Source organism: Schistocerca piceifrons, chromosome 6 (genome assembly GCF_021461385.2).
Source record: "Schistocerca piceifrons isolate TAMUIC-IGC-003096 chromosome 6, iqSchPice1.1, whole genome shotgun sequence".
Classification (NCBI taxonomy): domain Eukaryota; kingdom Metazoa; phylum Arthropoda; class Insecta; order Orthoptera; family Acrididae; genus Schistocerca; species Schistocerca piceifrons.
In genome coordinates, this window is record NC_060143.1 from 298,534,836 (window position 1) to 298,551,758 (window position 16,923).

Genomic DNA, 16,923 nt, shown 5'->3' on the forward strand with positions numbered 1-16,923 from the left:
TATCCAATTACACTGAACTGGAAGGAAAAACACAGTTCTATATGTTTCTGCTAGAATATATGAACTGAGATTGATCCTGACTCAGGGCAAATTATTTTTTTTCTTCCTGCTCATTTTGCTTAACATTACTGTTTTCTTAAGGTTGCTTTATTCACAACAGTGTTATACAATTGTTTTCAATTCCGCATCTTACCACATTTTAATACCAAATTTCATTTCTTAGCTTTGTTTTACACCTGATTAATCTGAGATTAATCATAACAATGGTATTAAGCAACTGTATTGCATCCCCGATGTATCTCATGTTCCAAAGAATGTGAGAAACCATTTGACTTGTTTGCGAAGAATGATGTGGTTGGAAACTGTCACTGTAGGTAACAATTCGCTAGTTCCAGTTGTCTCCACTGAATCTGTGATGGCCCCTCACCACACATTGGTCATTGCAGTTTTGTACATTTCCAGGTCGCTAAGGCAATCTGCCAAGGCACTCAGTTTTTTCATTTACATGTTTACTTCTGCCCTAAGCTATCAATTCTGCTTTGTGGTTTCAGGTCCAAGGCAATAGCAAGGCTCCTAGTGAGACCTAGCTTTGGTCGCAGTTTCTTGACATTCTCCTCGCAGCACCTCAACATTGACTTTGAACCCTCGCCATGACAGACACCCCACATGGTGACACGTTGCACTCAGATACTTACAGAGAAGTTTTAAAATTCGCCCATGGTGCACTGTCTCTACACCTGCTTGCCACACAGCCCAGTGTGTAAACCTGTGTTACACCACAAGATACTCCAGCCCAAGTGAGTACTGTCCTAGCTCCGTCTGTGGCTGCTGGCATGCTCTTGTGTTATACGCGTGCCTGCAGTTCGAAAATTGCCTATCATTTCTTCTGAGAGTGATTATTAGTTCAGTTCCCTGCACTGACAGTAATTGGTATTGTGCTGATAGATACTCTGGGACAATTTAGTGACTGTTCGGCATTTGCTATTCTTACCACACCACACTTTTACATACAGCCGTCGTATCAACAAGCGCCTTTCTCTCGATATCTGTTGATTTCAACACTATTTCATGTCTTTTATGGTACTTTACTCATTTAATAAATGTTTTGTTCCTCAACGATGTGTGGTCACCGGTCATCGTGCAGTATCTGTCATGTCGTTTGTAACTAATTTAATGAAATAGGTAGGGAAATATTCTTATGCTAATGAGCCAACGATAAACTCTGGCAACTTAATTTTGTAATTGTTGACTACCCCACCCTGGTAGGCATGCATTTTGATGGTTGGTTGATTGGAAGAGGTAAACAGGGAGGGAGGGCTGGGAGACCAGACAGCGAGGTGGTCAGCCTACAACCCATGGTGGCAGGAACTAAGGGAGGAACAGCACAAAGAGCACAGTTGAGTTCATTTGTGGACAGGAAAATGGGCAAACAGAGAGGCACAAGATATGTCACGAGAGAGAGAGAGAGAGAGAGAGAGAGAGAGAGAGAGAGAGAGAGAGAGAGAGAGAGAGAGAGAGAGAGAGAGAGAGAGAGAGAGAGTGAGGGAGAGGCAAGGGGCGGCAAAGCGAGGGTGTGTCCCCTAGGCACAACAGTGTGCTAGTACCGCAACTGACCCATTCTGATTCCCATACCGTATCACGATTGCACCAATGAGGACAACACCTGTGGAAGAAAACATAAGAAAACAGGGAACAAAATGGCACAAAACACTGGGAAAACGTGTGGAAGGGGGAAACTTGGCTGACATGGGAGGCAACTTCCCAATCCAATGCCAATGATAACCACTGGACTCCAATTCTCGAAGGAAAGTAAGGTTCTAAAATCTGGGAGGATAAACAACTTTCGTGTAGAAAACCAAGTACACATGTAGTAACGCAAGGGTTGCCTGCTGACACCAAAAGTCTTGAGCAGTCCTGTATACAACTATAAAGGGGGAGATGTGGCAGGATGGCTCGTTACAGTTTAAAAAACCGTTGGTCAATCTCGTGCAGCTGATGCGAAGATGGGAGAGAATGGTAGATTCCTGCCGGGAGAGGTGGAAGGAAGACCTTTGTGTTTGTGGTGGAAGACTTAATCGCACAAAGTTTATTAGAGGGGGGGGGGGGGGGGTGCGCAATGAGATGGCTGGAGCTGCAGCTATGGAGAGAGAGAGAGAGGGGGGGGGGGGGGGGGATTGCGGTTCATTGAGGATTAAAAAAGCATGGGACAGTGCAGTATGGCCGATATGGAGACAGCAGAGGATGGTACATTCCTGCCGGGACAGGCAGAGGAGGAGAACAACATGTGGTGGAAGTCTCCTCAATTGCATGAAATTTATTAGACATTCCTCTGAAGAACTGGCCCACAATTGAACAAAAAGGGATTTGACAAATGTGGTAAACAGCCCCTTGAGGGGAGGGGGGGGAGGGGGCGGCGCCAATGCACGGAGCAGAGGGGGTTATGTAGCCACTGTCCGAACCAGACTGTCTGCTAGTTCCTTCACCAAAGGGACAAAGTAAATATTCCAGACTTCAAATCAAGAACAGCTGCAAACATGAGTAACGTAGGAGGAGATATACTCGGAGCAGTGAAGCAACATACATCATATAACAAATCCTAATCATCCAATCCAGACTGTACACCAGCTAGGTTCCTTCCAGAATATGACAATACAATAGCTTCATACTAAACAATCGTATACAACTGTTCGCTCAATGAAAGATCTGTACCTGAAGACTGGAAAGCTGTGCATGTCACACCAATATTAAAGAAAGGTAGCAGGAGTAATCCACTACATTACAGGCCCATATTATTAACATTGATATGCAGCAGGATTTTGGAACATATATTGTATTCTAATGTCATGAATTACCTCAAAGAGAACTGTGTATTAACACACATTCAACACAATTTAGAAAACATCATTCTTGAGAGACACAACTAGCTCTTTACCTGCATGAAGTATTGAGTGCTACTGACAAGGGATGCTTATGGAATATCGCCTCAGTTATGTGACTGGATTCATGATCTCCTGTCACAGGGGTCGCAGTTCATAGAAACTGATGAAAAGTCATGGAGTAAAACAGATGCAATTTCTGTCATTCCCCAAGGTAGAGTTACAGGCCGTTGGTGTTCTTTCTCTATATAAATGATTTATGAGACAATCTGAGCAGCTGTCGTAGGTTGTTTTCAGATGACCCTGTCGTTTATCTACTAGTAAAGTCATCAGACGATCTAAACAAATTGCAAAACGATTTAGAAAAAGTATCTGTATAGTGCAAAAATTGGCAATTGACCCTAAATAATGAAAAGTGTCAGGTCATCCACGTGAGTGCTAAAAGGGATCATTAACTTCCGTTACATGATAAATAAGTCAAAGGCCATAAATTCAACTAAATACTCTGGGAATTACAACTACGAACAACTTAAATTGAAAGAAACACACAGAAAATGTTATGGGGAAGGCTAATCAGAGAATGCATTTTATTAGCTGTACGCTTAGAAAATTTAAGAGATCTACTCGAGAGACTACCTGCACTATGCTTGCCCATCCTCTTTTAGAAAACTGTTGCACGGTCTGGGATCCTTACCAGATAGAGCTGGTGGAATATATTAAGAAAAGTTCAAAGAAGGGCAGTACATTTTGTATTATCGCGAAATAGGGGAGAGTGTGTGGGATTTGGGGTGACATAATTAAAACAAAGGCATTTTCGTTGTTGTGGAATCTTCATGAAATTTCAATCACCAATTTCCTCCTTCAAATGCAAAAAATAGTTTGTTGACACCGACCCTACAAAGGGAGAAATGGTCATCATAATAAAATAGGGGAAATCAGAGCTCTCACGGAGAGATACAGGTGTTCGTTTTTTTTCAAACACTGTATGAGATTGGAAGAATAGAGAATTATTGTGAAAGTAGTTACATGAATCTTCTGCCAGGCACTTAAATGTGATTTGCAGACTACCCATGTAGATGTAAATGTAGATGTAGAGAGGATACTCAAGTGATTGGGAAGCCAAAGGAAATAGTCTAAATGAGCAGCAGTGTCAAAATGGCAAGAAGATGGTGGATCACTAAGATCAAGAGGTGGCAGGGAAAACACTGAGCAATAAGCTGAAGGCCTATCATTGAATCCACAAATAACGATACATATAAGAGTCGAGGGACATGAAAGGGAAGCAGTGGTTGGGAAGGGAGTGAGACAGGGTTGTAGCCTCTCCCCGATGCTATTCAATCTGTATATTGAGCAAGCAGTAAAGGAAACAAAAGAAAAATTTGGAGTAGGTATTAAAATCCATGGAGAAGGAATAAAAACTTTGAGGTTCGCAGATGACATTGTAATTCTGTCAAAGACAGAAAAGTACTTGGAAGAGCAGTTGAACGGAATGGACAGTGTCTTGAAGGGAGGATATAAGATGAACATCAACAAAAGCAAAACGAGGATAATGGAATGTAGTCGAATTAAATCGGGGTGATGCTAAGGGAATTAGATTAGGAAATGAGACACTTAAAGTAGTAAAGGAGTTTTGCTGTTTGGGGAGCAAAATAACTGATGATGGTCGAAGTAGAGAGGATATAAAAAGCAGACTGGCAATGGCAAGGAAAGCGTTTCTGAAGAAGAGAAATTTGTTAACATCGACTATTGATTTAAGTGTGAGGGAAGTCGTTTCTGAAAGTATTTGTATGGAGTGTAGCCATGTATGGAAGTGAAACATGGACAACAAATAGTTTTAGACAAGAAGAGAATAGAAGTTTTCAAAAATGTGGTGCAACAGAAGAATGCTGAAGATTAGATGGGTAGATCGCATAACTAATGAGGAGGTATTGAATAGAATTGGGGAGAAGGGGAGTTTGTGGCACAACCTGACTAGGAGAAGGGATCGGTTGGTAGGACATGTTCTGAGGCATCAAGGATCACCAATTTGGTACTGAAGGGCAGCGTGGAGGGTAAAAATCGTAGAGGGAGACCAAGAGATGAATACACTAAGCAGATTCGGAAGGATGTAGGTTGCAGTAGGTACTGGGAGATGAAAAAGCTTGCACAGGATAGAGTAGCATGGAGAGCTGCATCAAACCAGTCTCAGGACTGAAGACCACCACCACAAAAACAACATAACTAAACTCTGGTGAGGGAAGACCATTTAATAAAGCAGAGGGTCCTATAGATGGCAATCAGTTCCACAGTAAACACCCCCAACATGTTAGGCTTGTGATGGTGTTCCGTGCCAACAGAAGACATGAAGGCATATCCTATGTGATTGATAGATTTACAGCCATTGTTATAAGAAACAACAGCATCCTGAAACTCCTGGAAAAGCGGTCAGAACACACAATGGATCCCAGAAGAGATCCACCCTAATCCGACACCAAGGAACTAACCAAGAGGGAGTAGTTGGGAGAGAATGTGGGAAAGAGGACAAGGAGGATGAAAACTTAGACGAGAGAAGCGAGGTGGAGCTCAACAGATAACCCATGGGAGGACACGCAGCAGGTGTGTAACATCCCAATGCCACAAAAAGAACAGAATACAAGGGGTGAGCAAGGGAAGAGTGGATAGTGAGAGCACATAAAACAGGAGCTGGGATGGCTGAACCTAAAACAGAGGGATCCCAACGTCAACCAGAAGACTACTGACAGGGCTAGTTCGAAAGGCACTGTTGACTAAATGATATCACAATGGTGGACGAAGTCGAAACAGGAAGCAGAGTGGAGAGGCAGCTTATCCATGAACTTGACAACCACAATCCAGAGGAGACAGAACTAATGCCAACGAAGGCAGAGAAAAGTCTAACTATCCGTGCCCCAAGAAGTGTGGGCAAGGAAGCGAAGGACTGAGTTTACGAAAACAGCCAACCTTCAGAAGGCAGTTACAGAACAACCAAGTAAGCTTGTTGTCAAAAAGAAAACCCAAGATATGGGACTGGGGTCAACAATCAGGTGTTGGGAGTCAATACACAGTTCCAGATCAGGATGGACCATAGTACGGCGACAGAAATGCACCACCCTCGACTTAAGAGTAGACACATCACTGACGGAAAGTAAGTGTGAGGTAATGGTGCCAAGCTGTGTTACAGGCCTTACAGAGATCAAATAAATCTGCAGCAGGATGGTGGTGTAGAGAAAAGTGGTGCCAAACTGCAGTTTCCAATTGAAGTAAATGATCATTTGGAGACCATCCCTACCAAAAGTCTCATTGATAAGGAGACGAAAGGTCCCAAGACCTAAGGAACCAACTAAGCCAATGAGCCACTACCTGTTTAAACAACTTGCAAGGGATATCAGTCAGAATGGCTGGTAACTATCAAGGGATGATGGATCTTGCTGATCTGAAGAACAGGACCATCAATACTGTCTTTCCATTGAGAGAGGGGAAAGTGCCCTGGAGCCAAATACGGTTGAACACTTGGAAGAGAGACTGTCGTGGAGGACCACCAAGGCATTGAAGCAGTTTATTACAAATGGAATCAGGGCCAGGGGCTGAATGGTCTGAAGAAGAGAGGCCAGACAAAGGTGCCATTCAGTGTAAGGATCATTGTAGGATTTTGCCTGGCAAGGGTAACACACATGTGGTAAGCTTCAGCCTGCTGTTTCTGGAGGACAAACACGGCTAGAGGCTGACACTGATACAATGTCACAAAACGGGTTGTGAGGTGTTCCACAAAAACTTGCTGATCCATACGAAGGCTACCTGGAAGGGCAAGGCCCGGAATGGAAGACTGTCGCTGACAATCTTGAAGGGTGTGGAGTGTAGCCCACATCCACGGCATAGGGAAGATATAAAGTTGCTGTCAGACGGTCCATAAGTGAAAATTATCAATATACCGTAGTATTACGCGCAACTGAGGTAGACAGGACCACAAAAGTTGAAGATATAAAGTGTTCCCAACACACCCACTTTCTCTGTTTTAATAAATAACAGGTTTTGGCACGAAGACATTTGAAGGTAAGATGACCAGTGGAGGATGGGTGTTTACTTGTGATGAGTCGGGAAACAATAATTACATGATCATTCCTGTAAGTGCAAATTAGATGTGACACACGAAAATTTCACCTAAGTAAGAACAGTCCTTGCACTATTTAGCTGGAGTAACTCTGAAACAAATTAAGCAGAAGCAAGTGTTATGTTGTGTACCATTTTCAGCATGTGAACAGTCAATCTGAATGAGTTCGTGGAGTAATCCATCTCAAAATTTACACAACTGGCAGTTTTGAATGTGTATCAGAAGCAGCTTTAATCATCACTCGAATAATAGAAAAAGTTTCCTCTACCAATAAAAAACACATTTTGGACTTAAAGTACTTTAAATGCTTCCAATACTGGAGATACATGTAAATCAGCCTAAGAAACTCTCTCACAGTATTCAGTCTTGTCACATACAAAAATTGTATACATATTTTTGACAAGGCACTGTATATTATTTTGAGGAAATATAACAGTATAGGTACGAGAAATGTGGTGATATTTTAAGAAGCAGCCACAAGCCAGTTAATTTACTTCCCATATTATTGGCTAATTAAGTTAAATTGGTAATTATGTATGAAAGTGTTATAATCTGCAACAATAAGAAGAAATATTAAAGACAACAATAAAAAGAAAAAGATTACCATGTAAACTAGAGTACGAATGTGTGTTTCACATGGTCTGCAGTTCCCAGTAACTCCCTCAAACAAATTGAAAGGGTAGCGTATATAATAGTACTGTCTCTAGAGCACATATTACAAGGGGGCAATGAGAAAGTTTTTGTTCAAAGGCCGTACACACTTAAATCGGTATGCTAAACAGGTCTAATTTGCGTGAGCACTAAGGCAATCATCCCACCGACACACCAGATGAAGGTATCCATTTGGTAAAACAATGCATCCTGTTGTGTGAACAAGTCTGTAACAGCCTGCTATGCATCCTCATCAAACAGTTATCATTGACACTTTAAGCCCCATTTTAAGAGATCAAAGGCATGATAACTGCTTGGGTGAGTGATCAGGCAAACAGCTATCCGGCTTGTTTTTTGTTTGGAATTCAGCACCCAGGGAATCCACTGGCTGCAGGCCTGATGGAAGCTGAACTTGTGTCAGATAATGTTGCAAGCTTATGCCGAGATCCTTTGCTAGTATACTAACAGTTACGCACTGGTCCACCCTAACAGCACTGTCAGCCGCTCACTTCTTGTTGTCTGTAATGGATGAGACTGGCCTCCCAGATTGACCAGCATCTTGTGTCGAATCACAATGAGCACCGATTTTGGTACAACATTCTACGGCAATGGTTTTCAACAGATATGGTGCCTCATACACATTCTTCATTGTGTGATGAATGTCTACCACTGTTTGTCCTTCAGCAAGAAGGAAAAGAGTGACAGCACATTCATCCTGCTTGGACACATTTGGCAGTAACATCGCCATAGTTCATGTGTCCACATCTACTGCACGCACACTGGAAAGACGGATGCCCAACATTAATCCCTTGTTCACATGTCAGTGCTTACTTACCTTGTTACACTGCATATATGCTACAGCAAAGGTCTTAACAGGAAGCTTTTTGACTGCCCATTATACTTATCAAAAAAGTAACTGCAAGGATGTTTCACCCTTATTAAGACGAAAATAAAATGCCACAATTTCAGCACTGGACTTCTAAAGCAAGTAAAATGATGAATTTCTTATTTCCCTTAGAAATAAGTAAACAATTCAAAACCACAGTTCACTGTATACTTTACCCAACAGGGTATCGCATTGTACACACAAGCCTGTACAGTTCTTGATAAATGAGAGTTTAACAGTTCTGTGAGTACTGTTGCTATCATCATTTGGATCCAAAATGGCAGCCGCTGCCAAGTTGGTGGTACTTTGTTTATTCAGGGCCTTGCTACTAGCTGCACTACAGAGACCTCTAATAGCTACCATACAAACCATCAACTTCACTGGCACCTAGGTGAACTTTTAGTTTAAATGTTTAACTCAAAATTCACCCAAACTGTCACCATTCATTTAGAACATATTGTTTTGCAAAATCAGATTACTTTTTTAAAAAAACATCTTTTGATTCAGCTAAAAAGGCAAGGCTGTACCATCATCTATAGCACCATGCCAAGCAAAGCACTGTGGTGGTATTCTCATCAACTTCAGACTGGTGACAGCATTACCTTTTTTTTTTATTAAACTAACATCAATATTAGGGAAAATTTTAAAAAGTTGTGAAAACTGACTTACACTTCCTGTTTCTGCTTTCTCAATTTCTATAAGCTTCTCCCCAGGCTGCACTGATTTAACAAGTACATTATTCTTCTCAACACTATTGGCTCTTTTAAGGCTATTACTCTTCTCAGTGCTACTCTCTATTGAGTTTTGCCTGCAATTAATTAAATTACATAAAGTCCAGAATTTTCCAAACTGAGTCATTCTTAAATACTGTACACAATCATATTTCAATGCTCATTATTGATTACTTCACACACAACAGATATAATTCACAACACAGAACAGTTCAGATTAATCACACTGAGTATCCAATAAACTTTTTTAACTGAGTAACAAGCATACCAATGCAACATATTAACAAGTAATTTAGTGTCTATTTTTGTGATGGTCAAGGCTCTGATTTGAATATTATGAATGTAGGAAGTTGCTTTGAGTGTGGAAGTTCAGTATTTCTGCTTTATAATTTCTGAGTCAACATTATTCCCTGTCTATGTAGTTCTCAAAGGGGAAATTTATAAAATAAATATTATGTCTTGAATATTTCATTATAAGTAAGTAAAAATTCACGGTAACAGATTTGAAAAATCGGCAACAGCTCAGCTCTTACATTTACTCAAAGACAGCAGATGCTGAAATTTCAGTATGGATGTAGGAACCATTTCTTCCTGGGGGTGTGTGCAAAGAAAGTCTGCCTCATAATTTGTTACAACCACTGCCAGTGCAGAAAAAGGAAGATGCGTGGCACAAAAAATTACACAGAAATTTTCTCCATTTCAAATTGCGAGGTGTGAATGAGCTGCAAGAATGTCCAGGAAAGCAATGAACTACCGTATTTACTCGAATCTAGGCTGCACCTGAAAAATGAGACTCTAAATTCAAGGGGAGAGAAAGTTTTAGGCCCCACCTCCAAATCGAAACAAAGTTGGTCCATTATAATATGAGACACAATTTAGGTCAAATGAATGACGATACAGCTATAGTAGTTTGGTTCGAGTCTTAAGCTTAGCAGTTAAGCTTTACCAGGTAGCCATTGCTACGCGTCAGGTGCTCCATCCGTATTCATGCAGGTACCCTTCCTTTTTCACATGCTTCGTCTGGTTTGAATTGATTGCTTATTTTTCTTTGATCTGATAAGTGCCGTTCTCTTTGTTATAGGTGTTTTACGTCACTCTAATCTGAAAATGCATTACTGTACTGTGTCATGCATTGTTTGTTGCATTCTGATAATGAGTGCTTATGGCCTGTCGCCACTTGCCACATGGCTTGCTTTCGTAACACATTACCGCCATTTAAAATAAAATGAAGAAGGGGGGGGGGGAGAGAGGGGGGAGAGATGGGGGGAGAGATGGGGGGAGAGATGGGGGGAGAGATGGGGGGAGAGATGGGGGGAGAGATGGGGGGAGAGATGGGGGGAGAGATGGAGGGGGAGAGGGGGGGAGAGGGGGGGGAGAGGGGGGAGAGGGGGGAGAGAGGGGAGAGAGGGGGGAGAGAGAGGGGGAGAGGGGGGGAGAGGGGGGAGAGGGGGGGAGAGGAGAGGGGGGGAGAGGGGGGGAGAGGGGGGAGAGGGGGGAGAGGGGGGGAGAGGGGGGGAGGAGGGGGGGAGAGGGGGGGGAGAGGGGGGGAGAGGGGGGGAGAGAGGGGGGAGAGGGGGGGGGAGAGGGGGGGAGAGGGGGGGAGAGAGGGGGGAGAGGGGGGAGAGGGGGGGAGAGGGGGGAGAGGGGAGAGGGGGAGGGAGAGAGGGGGGAGAGAGGGGGAGAGAGGGGGGGAGAGGGGGGGAGAGGGGGGGGGATTTAAATGAGATAGCAGCAAACACGAAAGAATACATGACAAAATGTTTATATTCGTATTATTCTTATGGTGGAGACAATACTGCATGTGATTCACAATTCATAAAAGTTCCTATTAGCATCCATCTCTTCTCACAGGTAGGAAAAAATTCAGAACACAGAGTTTCCCATATTGACAAACATCCCAAACAGTCTTGCCAGTCGGATTTTCGTAGTACATTGAAATGCTACTACATTCAAAGATGAACAATACGAAATTTGTATTTACTTCGTTGGATAATGTATGAAAATGCAGTGGTCGAAAGTCATGGCGGAGAAAAAAGCTCGTCTTCCATTTTTAATTTATTTACTGAAGCAGAGGTTTTGGTGCCAATATTTATCTGTGCCTGCAAAGCAGGCCTGTGTAGCACTACATACACTACTGGCCATTAAAATTGCTACACCAAGATAATGACGTGCTACAGACGCGAAATTTAACCAACAGGAAGAAGATGCTTGTGATATGCAAATGATTAGCTTTTCAGAGCATTCACACAAGGTTGGCACCAGTGGCAAACACCTACAATGTGCTGACATGAGGAAAGTTTCCAATCGATTTCTCATACACAAACTGCAGTTGACCGGCGTTGCCTGGTGAAATGTTGTTGTAATGCTCGTGTAAGGAGGAGAAATGCATACCATCACGTTTCTGACTTTGATAAAGGTCGGATTGTAGCTTATCGTGATTGCACGACTGCATGTTGCAAGTCCTGTATGGACCTTTCAGGATACAGAAAATGTTCAACTGCTGCCCTGGCCAGCACATTCTCCAGATCTCTCACCAATTTAAAACGTCTGGTCAATGGTGGCCGAGCAACTGGCTCCTCACAATACGTCAGTCACTATTCTTGATGAACTGTGGTATCATGTTGAAGCTGCATGGGCAGCTGTACCTGCACACTCCATCCAAGCTCTGTTTGACTCAATGCCCAGGCGTATCAAGGCCGTTATTACGGCCTGAGGTGGTTGTTCTGGCTACTGATTTCTCAGGATCTACGCACCCAAATAGCGTGAAAATGTAATCACATGTCAGTTCTAGTATAATATATTTGTCCAATGAATACCCATTTATAATCTGCATTTCTTCTTGGTGTAGCAATTTTAATGGCCAGTAGTGTGTATTCGACGGCAGAAGTTAGTTGTGGGGCACACTACCAACAGTTTTCAAAACTTCCGCTTACTTTGTACTCGATTCTAAGCCACAGGCAGTTTTTTGGATTTCAAAAACTGGAAAAAAAGTGCGGCTTAGATCGAGTAAATACGCTAATACTTCCAGTAAAAGTAAGAGATAAGATGCAATTTATGCAAAGGGGAAATCCTTTTCATCAGAAGGGATGGACTGCACCACTGAATTGGAGTGGGGAGGATACCAAGCAGTTTGCGACATCTTCCATATCTTTGAGACAATAGGTTAAGTATAATTTTTAAGTACATTTTGGACTGCATAGGATAAGAAGCAAGCATTATTTTAAGAGAATGAAATTATTAAAATACCAATGGGTGGTTGTTTGAGATTACATCAGCCACTGAAACAAGTTAATAAATGGGGACAGCATCCAGCTGTTAATATGGTTTCAGGAGTGTCTGGAGGGACCATCCTGAATGAAGATGCCTTGGGTCTGAGTGGTCCCAACAAGTTTTAGGTACACAAACTACATATACAAATGGAAAAATATACACAGTTGTGAAGAAGTAAGTGGAAGAGTGATAAAAGTTGTATTTCATAGTGGTGGGAAGAAAATGGGGCTTAGATATCAATAGACACAATCTCAGTTATGTACTCTCTCGGCATGTCTACCTCTCAGAATCAAATTGTTATTCACTGAAAGCTGTTTGATTGCAAATGTAGGGTAATTTATTTTGGCAATTGAAGAGGATGCTACTTCTCCAATAAGCTGGACCTCCAGAGCATATTACATTTTAAGTCGTGTGGAGCAACAATACTCCCATCATTAAATACACTTCATTGTGCCATGCATTTATAAAAATAGTATGTCTTGTTTTATTAATCCACGCATAGATTGTTTTACTGTGATAATGCTTAAAATTTCCAGTTTTAATTTCCATTGTGAAACCCTCCCTCCCTTTTCTGCACTGCATGGCTACTGTTCTTAAATAAATTGTGGAAAAATTGACTTTTTCTTTTGTAAATGTCCTGATTAACATCATACAAGTAATATCTTCAGAATCATGGGAACTATATTGTGTTTTTTTCAGATTTGTGTGAAAGTATAGATCTCTTTACACTGTAGGACTACTGGGGTTAAGTTACAGACACTCAAGTCATTGACGTGGGATCCAGCTGAAGATTTTCATCAGGTCATGCTCTTCATGCAAATGAGGACTACCGCCCAAATTAAATCTAGCTTTGCTTCAGAACATTAAGTATTATTGAAAACAAAAATATACTGAATTTTGTTTCATTGCTTCTTAGGACATGTTTCCAAACACTCGATTATCATGAACTTTTAGATATAAGGAAGTTTAGTGAGTTAAGTGGAAAGCCATAATGTTTACCATCTTTAGGGGAAATATGGAGCTATCTTGTTCTTCGTTATACAGCTGTCACTGTGGAGTGTGGAATCTCTCTCCTGCCCTCTGGATAACACTGGATAACATAAATATTGGTGGCTGAGAAGAACACATTGCAGTGTAAGTGCATTTTCTACTTTATTATCTGATGAATTAATATTCAGGACATGTAATGCTTTGTACGAAGCAAATCTATGGTTACATTCGCAATTCATAATGGGATTTCAATTACTTCAACAGGAGATGCACTGCAGCACCATCTTTGCACTTTTATCAAAGAAATCTTTTTGATTACATGCTGTGAACAGGTTCAAACCACCTCACTCAATTAACTCTTTTGCCTCTGTGGGTGTGTGTACACATCTTGCTATGCCATTCCTCCAGGTGCTGTGGACATGCTTGTCTGCACCATTTGGGTTTTCGTACAGGGCTGTGGATGTCGGTATGCATCCTGAGCTGCCGACCTCTCACTGCTGTGGATGAGTTACTTCCATATCTCCGTGAATAAAAGAGTTTTGAGTATTTCTCAGAAAACATATATACCTCATTGCAAGTTATCATTTGCAACAAAACCTCTTTTTGGTATCTTAGATTGTTTATGAAGTATGAAGACAGTCATGACCACGACTCACGATGCAAAGGCCAAGATTGGGGGCATCAAACACGACTATCCTTTGCATATAAAACCTGATAACTCAAGAACGAAATGATTTATCATTCTGCTCTCAATTTTAAATGAAATTTCAATACCTTACTTATATTTCACTCATTGAATGTTTGAGCTAACATCAGCCACAGGTAATGATTATACAATGGATACACTAAACTTTTGTACAATGTTTTACTTAATTTGATGCATTGCAGTATGTATGATGGATAACGAAAACAAATTCAGTTCTTTATAGAGTGAAGATATTGGACTGTAAGTCGTGCAAAACAAAATTTTTTTTTTTTTTCCTAATAGTTCTCGAAAATCTGACAGTAGGTATTTCACATTGACCAGAACAGTGTCCTCTCAGCATAAATACCAGCATTTGATGAGCAACACGACCATAACAAAAGCCTGCCTCAGAATAGAATGCAGAGCGCATATCTGTAGTAGTGAAAGGGTTAATTGGATCATCTTCCTTTACTACCAAGCCCAGAATAATGATGCTGTTTTTTTTGTCTTGGTTTTAGGGCGAAAAACTGATATGGTCATTAGCGCCCAGTCCGTTACTTAGGAAACAGAAAAAAAACGAAGATGGAAACCAGCAGCAATGGAAACGAAACTCAAAAAATCGGAGAAACTAAAAGCAGAAGGAAAGCTTAAAATTCCACTACAGAAAGGGGTTGGTTGTCCCCAAAAAAAAGGTTCAAATGACTGACGTCATTTCACTGGCACTAAGAAACTCGAGAGCGCGATCGGCTGAGCGCATGTCATCTGCTAAAATTGACGATATATCAGGCGACAGGTGTAGACGGGCACGTAACAGAGTAAAATAGGGACACTCAATTAAAAGGTGTCTTACCGTCCACAGCTGAGAGCAGTGGGGACAGAGTGGGGGAGGATCGCCGCTTAAAAGATGTCGATGGCTAAAAGGACAGTGCCCTATCCGAGTCTAGTTAAAATTACCTCCTCCCGATGACACGTTCGGGAGGGAAGAGGTCCAAGCGCAAGGAAGAGCTTTCACTTCCCGCAATTTATTATGGGGAAGTGTTGACCAATGCGCGTGCCATAAATGAACAACACGACGACATAAAACACTCCGTAGATTGCAGAAAGGAATCGATGGAATAGATGGCCGAGGAAGAGAGACTGCATCCCTGGCTGCAATATCGGCCGCCTCATTTCCACATATACCAACATGTCCCGGGAGCCAGAGGAACGCCACCGAGACGCCCCCCAGGTGGAGCAAGCGCAGACAGTCCTGAATCCGGTGGACAAGAGGGTGCACAGGATAAAGAGCCTTGGAGACTGAGGAGAGAGCTGAGAGAATCTGAGCAGATAACGTACTGTATCCGCTGATGGCGGCGGATGTAGTGGACAGCCTGGAGAACAGCGTTAAAGGGCTCCTCCAGTATAATCTATACACGAACACTGGTCGGGAAGCCGAAACTGATTTGGGGTGTCGCCAACAATATAGGCACTCCCTACACCAAACGATGTTTTTGAGCCACCAGTGTAAATAAATGTGGGCTTCCGTCATTTGTGCACATAGAGCAGAAATGCCCGACGATAAACAAGTGAAGGGGTACCATCCTTGGGAAACTGACAAGGTCACGGAGCAGGCAGATCCGGGGACGGAGCCAAGGCGGTGCTGTACCCCAAGTTGTCAGAAGGTTTAAGGAAAGTGGAAGGAAAGAGAATGGAGCAGTTGACGGAAGTGGACTCCCGGTGGTAGTAGGGAGGAGGGGCGGTCTGCATACCCTACATCAAAGGAGGCGTCGAAAAAAATGTCATGGGCTGGATTAGCTGGCATGGAAAACAGATGACTAGCATAACGACTCAGAAGGACTGCTCGCGATTGTACAGCGGAGGTTCAGCAGTCTCAGCATAAAGGCTTTCCACAGGGCTGGTGTAAAAAGCTCCAGACACTAAACGTAATCCACGGTGGTGGATAGAGTCGAGACGCCGAAGAATAGACGGCCGAGCAGAGGAGTAAACCGATGCTCCTATAGTCCAATTTCGAGCGCACTAAGGTGCGATAGAGGCGGAGAAGGACCACTCGGTCCGCTCCCCAGGAGGTACCATTCAGGACACGGAGGGTGTTGAGGGATCGCAGTCAGCGAGCCGAAAGATAGGAAACGTGGGAGGACCAGCACAGTTTTCTGTCAAATATAAGACCCAAGAATTTAGCGACGTCCGAAAACGGAAGGTTGACAGGTCCTAGATGTAAGGAGGGTGGAAGAAACTCCTTATGTCGCCAAAAATTAACACAAACGGTCTTACTGGGAGAAAAACGGAAGCTGGTTTCGATGCTCCAAGTGTGGAGGTGATCGAGACATCCTTGAAGACGTCGTTCAGTAAGGCTGGTCTGTTGAGAGCTGCAGAAGATTGCAAAATCGTCCACAAAGAGGGAGCCCGAGACATCAGGAAGGAGACAATCCATAATTGGATTATGGCAATGGCAAACAGTACAACACTCAGCACGGATCCCTGGGGTACCCCGTTTTCTTGGGAGAAAGTATGGGAGAGAGTAGTGTTCACCCGCACTCTAAATGTGCGCTCTGCCATAAATTCACGAAGAAAAAGGGGCAGCCGACCTCGAAAGCCCCAAGAGAACAGTGTGCGGAGGATGCCTGTCCTCCAACAGGTATCGTATGCTCTCTCCAGATCAAAAAATATTGCTACCGTTTGGCGTTGCCGGAGAAAATTGTTCATGATATAAGTGGAGGAGAGCAACAAGA

General features: G+C 42.6%; 1 protein-coding gene across 1 annotated transcript in view; it reads right to left on the reverse strand.

The window, feature by feature from the left end:
* Positions 1-16,923, reverse strand: part of LOC124802918 (multidrug resistance-associated protein 1-like) — a 370,137-nt gene that overhangs the window by 76,933 nt on the left and 276,281 nt on the right. Inside the window, 1 exon segment of the mRNA XM_047263989.1 lies at positions 9,188-9,326. Coding sequence (XP_047119945.1) covers positions 9,188-9,326 — 139 coding nt within the window.